The sequence below is a fragment of the Merops nubicus genome, unplaced genomic scaffold (genome assembly GCF_000691845.1).
Source record: "Merops nubicus isolate BGI_N331 unplaced genomic scaffold, ASM69184v1 scaffold32992, whole genome shotgun sequence".
Classification (NCBI taxonomy): Eukaryota; Metazoa; Chordata; class Aves; order Coraciiformes; family Meropidae; genus Merops; species Merops nubicus.
In genome coordinates this window covers 481-3,657 of record NW_008593415.1, presented here as the reverse complement: position 1 = coordinate 3,657, position 3,177 = coordinate 481, and the positions used below count along the sequence as shown (strand labels likewise).

General features: G+C 58.5%; 1 protein-coding gene across 1 annotated transcript in view; it reads right to left on the bottom strand.

Annotated features, from left to right (window-relative positions):
• Positions 1-2,231: 2,231 nt before the first annotated feature.
• LOC103768305 (tumor protein p73-like) overlaps positions 2,232-3,177 on the bottom strand; it is a gene marked incomplete at its 3' end in the record, with an annotated part of 1,358 nt that continues 412 nt past the window's right edge. The window contains exons 2-3 of the mRNA XM_008935445.1: positions 2,473-2,627; positions 2,232-2,364 (exon numbers count right to left, since the gene is read on the bottom strand). Coding sequence (XP_008933693.1) covers positions 2,232-2,364; positions 2,473-2,627 — 288 coding nt within the window. The remainder of the gene's footprint in view (positions 2,365-2,472; positions 2,628-3,177) is intronic.

The following is a 3,177-nucleotide window of genomic DNA, read 5'->3' as shown; positions in this document are numbered from 1 at the left end:
AAGCACCCTCGTGTCTGCTCCCCTGTGCAAGGAGCTGCCAGCCCCACCAGCTTCTCCCCCAGCACTGGCCCAGGAGGCTGGAGCAGCGCCTGCCCCGGGGCACGTCGCACACCACGGGGCAGGCAGAGGCTGTCACAGCCCTGCAGGCGGGGGCTGTAAAGCCAAAGGGCGTCAAAGACCCCAGGCCGGGGGGGCTGTGCCAGAACAAGCGCCGTGGCAGCGGGGAGCTGTGGAGATCCACGTTAGTGCCAAACAGGGGACTGGGGGGTGTTAACTGGAGCGGGCAGCGCGGAGGACATTAGTAACTGCAGACGCTGACTGGGACACGCAGCTCAGCGACCTGCTGGGGGTTCTGGCCATGCCAAACGGTGCCTCTGACAGCTCACAGGTGGTCACGGAGTTAGTTCAGAAGAGGGTCCAAAGCCAGGCTAAGGTTATGCAACTGGCCCCAGCTACCAATGACAAATCCTTGTGTCTCCAGCGGCCGCATCACCAGAGGATGATGAGACTGCCCCGGGGCAAAACGGGCTGGGGCAGGAGCTCCATCCCAGCCAAAACACCAGCTCTGGGATTCACAGGGCTTGCTGTGGCTCAAAGGGTTCAAGGTTTATTTTTTTTCCCTTTTTCTCATAATCCTGCCGGGCTGGGGAGGTCCCTGCCTCAGTGCCACCCTCGATACCACCACGAGAGCCTGTGCTCTAGCCACCACCAGCAGCAGGGAGCTGATGCTCCGGGCAAGCCCAGGGGCTTCCAGCACCCCTGCCACCGTGTTTCACACCAGCTTTTCCCTGACCTCAGCTGTCTCATGCCAGGGTTCCCTTAATACAAATGCCCTGGGCTTGGCTCCCTTACTTCAGCCTCTTCTGTCTTAAAGATTAACAGAGGAGGATAAACTGAGATCAGATGTGAAGCTTGCTGAAGTGCAGTGGAGGGGTTCCCGCTGGCTCAGTGGGCTGGGGGTTATTTTGTTGGGCTCTAAGATCTTTCTGCCTTAGGTGGAAATTCTACCTGAGGTCAGGTCTGGGGATCTTCTAGCTCTTTCTTTTATTTCTGACAGCCTGGAGGAACCAACTGAGGCAATCATGGTTGCTACCGATGACTGAGCTCCTGCTAAATCAAAGGGCCAGAAGGATGCACACACTAAGGCACAAACCCTGGGAGCACATACTCTGTGTGATGGGGCAGTGCACGTTTTCCCTCTCCTTTAAAAAGGTTTGTCCTCGCTTTTCAGATTAACAGCTGATAGAAACAAGTGGTAAGAAGAGATCTTCCCAAAGCATTTACCTCTATGGATAGGTTCTGCAGGTGGTAAATATTCTGTAACCCTTGTGAGGTGAAATAGTCGATGCAGTTTGGACACCCCAATCCTGTTAAAAAACTGCAGAAAAAAATTTGGACAACAAAGTGGCATTAACTTCTGAGGATCAAAGCTGCACTCGCCACCGTCGCGGCGGGGGCAAAGCACCCGGGGCACGGGGGGCACGAGGGAGCTTTGGGGTGCTCCAGCCACCTGGGCAGGGTCCCGGCTGCAGCTCCTGCCATCCCAAGTGTGACTCACTGCCACCAACGTCAAAGTGAAGCACGGGATCGTGTTCATTCCTAAAACTAACTGGTTTTCCCTCCTGCTCAGCAGAGGTTTCAGCTCAGTGACTTACTCGGAATAACCTGAGGGAGCTCGAGCTCCTGGGGAGGGAGATGGGGCCGAGCCGTGGCAGGGTGGTGAGGCCAGCACACAGGGGTGGGGTGTCCTGCAGCTCTGTGCCTCTCACAAACAACCTCCCTGACTCCAGCAGGGCATCTGGCCAGATGTGTGTGGTCTTTTTAAAGACCGATATGTTAAAAGGTGGCTGTGGAGCTGGTAGTGTGTCCCTGATGGAATCAAGCCCTGTGGAGCCATTTCCAGACGTTGCTGGTGAGGAAGGGGAAGGGGGAGGTTCACAAAGCGACGTGCAGGAAGACTCTCCTTCGGATGCATCTAGTTTTTAGTGAGGCAGAGGTGGATTGCCCCCGTGGAGGGACACGAGGGCAACTAGAGGTTTCTAAGCAGCAGGTAGCTGGGCTTTGGATTCTGAGGTGAGGAGAATGGTCTGTGTGGTTTTGTGAGCAGTGATTTCTCAGCTGGGACCAGTGGCCAGTTGACCAGTTGCTAGACAGATGTGAAGGTTAGAGTGAGGGACAACAGCAGGAGAGGCCAGAGGACAAGACAGACGGACACTGGAGGGCTCCCCTACCTGACGAGGCTGGGGTCGGGGTTGTAGGGCGGCGGGGGGGTGCAGTGTGACCCGGACACCATGGACTGGGATGAGTGGCCCCCATTCATCTCTCCGTTGGGCTGCATGGGGTGACTGTTCAGCATCCCGGGGCCTAGGAGCAGAGCAAACAGACCCGTTAGACACCACCCTGACCACGACGACCCCCACGAGCCCCAGGGAGCACGGGCTCTGCCCACCCCCTGCCCGGCCAGCACCTTACCCATGGGCCCCAGGCTGGGCGTGGAGCTGGAGCTGTGCTGTGCCGGCTGCCCCACCAGCTGGTTGACAGAGGGCAGCTTGTTGATTCCTCCACCGTGAACTTTGTTCATGGGCGACAGGACGGGGCCGTAGGAGGAAGGTGTCTGCAGCTGGCTCCTGCTCGGGGAAAGCAACGGGGCGGTCGGGGGGCAGCGGGTGGGATGGAGCCACCCTGCCCTGTCCTGCTGCCCTCGGGCCGGGCAGGATCCCTGCGGGTGGGGGCCTAGAGCACAGCTCTGGTGAGGAGCAGCTGAGGGGTCTGGGGGTGCTGAGCCTGGAGCAAAGGAGGCTCAGGGGAGACCTTCTGGCTCTGCACAGCTCCTGACAGGAGCCTGGAGCCAGGGGGGCGTCGGGCTCTGCTCCCAAGGAACAAGGGACAGGACAAGAGGAAATGGCCTCAAGTTGCACCAGGAGAGGTTTAGGTTGGAGCTGAGGAACAATTTCTTCCCCAAAAGTGTTGTCCAGGGCTGTGCCAGGCTGCCCAGGGCAGTGGTGGAGTCCCCACCCCTGGAGGGGTTTAAAGGATGTGGAGATGTGGTGCTGAGGGACGTGAGTCAGAGGGGACCTGGCAGTGCTGGGGTTAGATTTGATGACATTACAGGTCTCCTCCAGCCCAGGGGTCTCGGACACAGGCTGTGGCACAGAAGAGCTGCTGTGCAGTGACAGT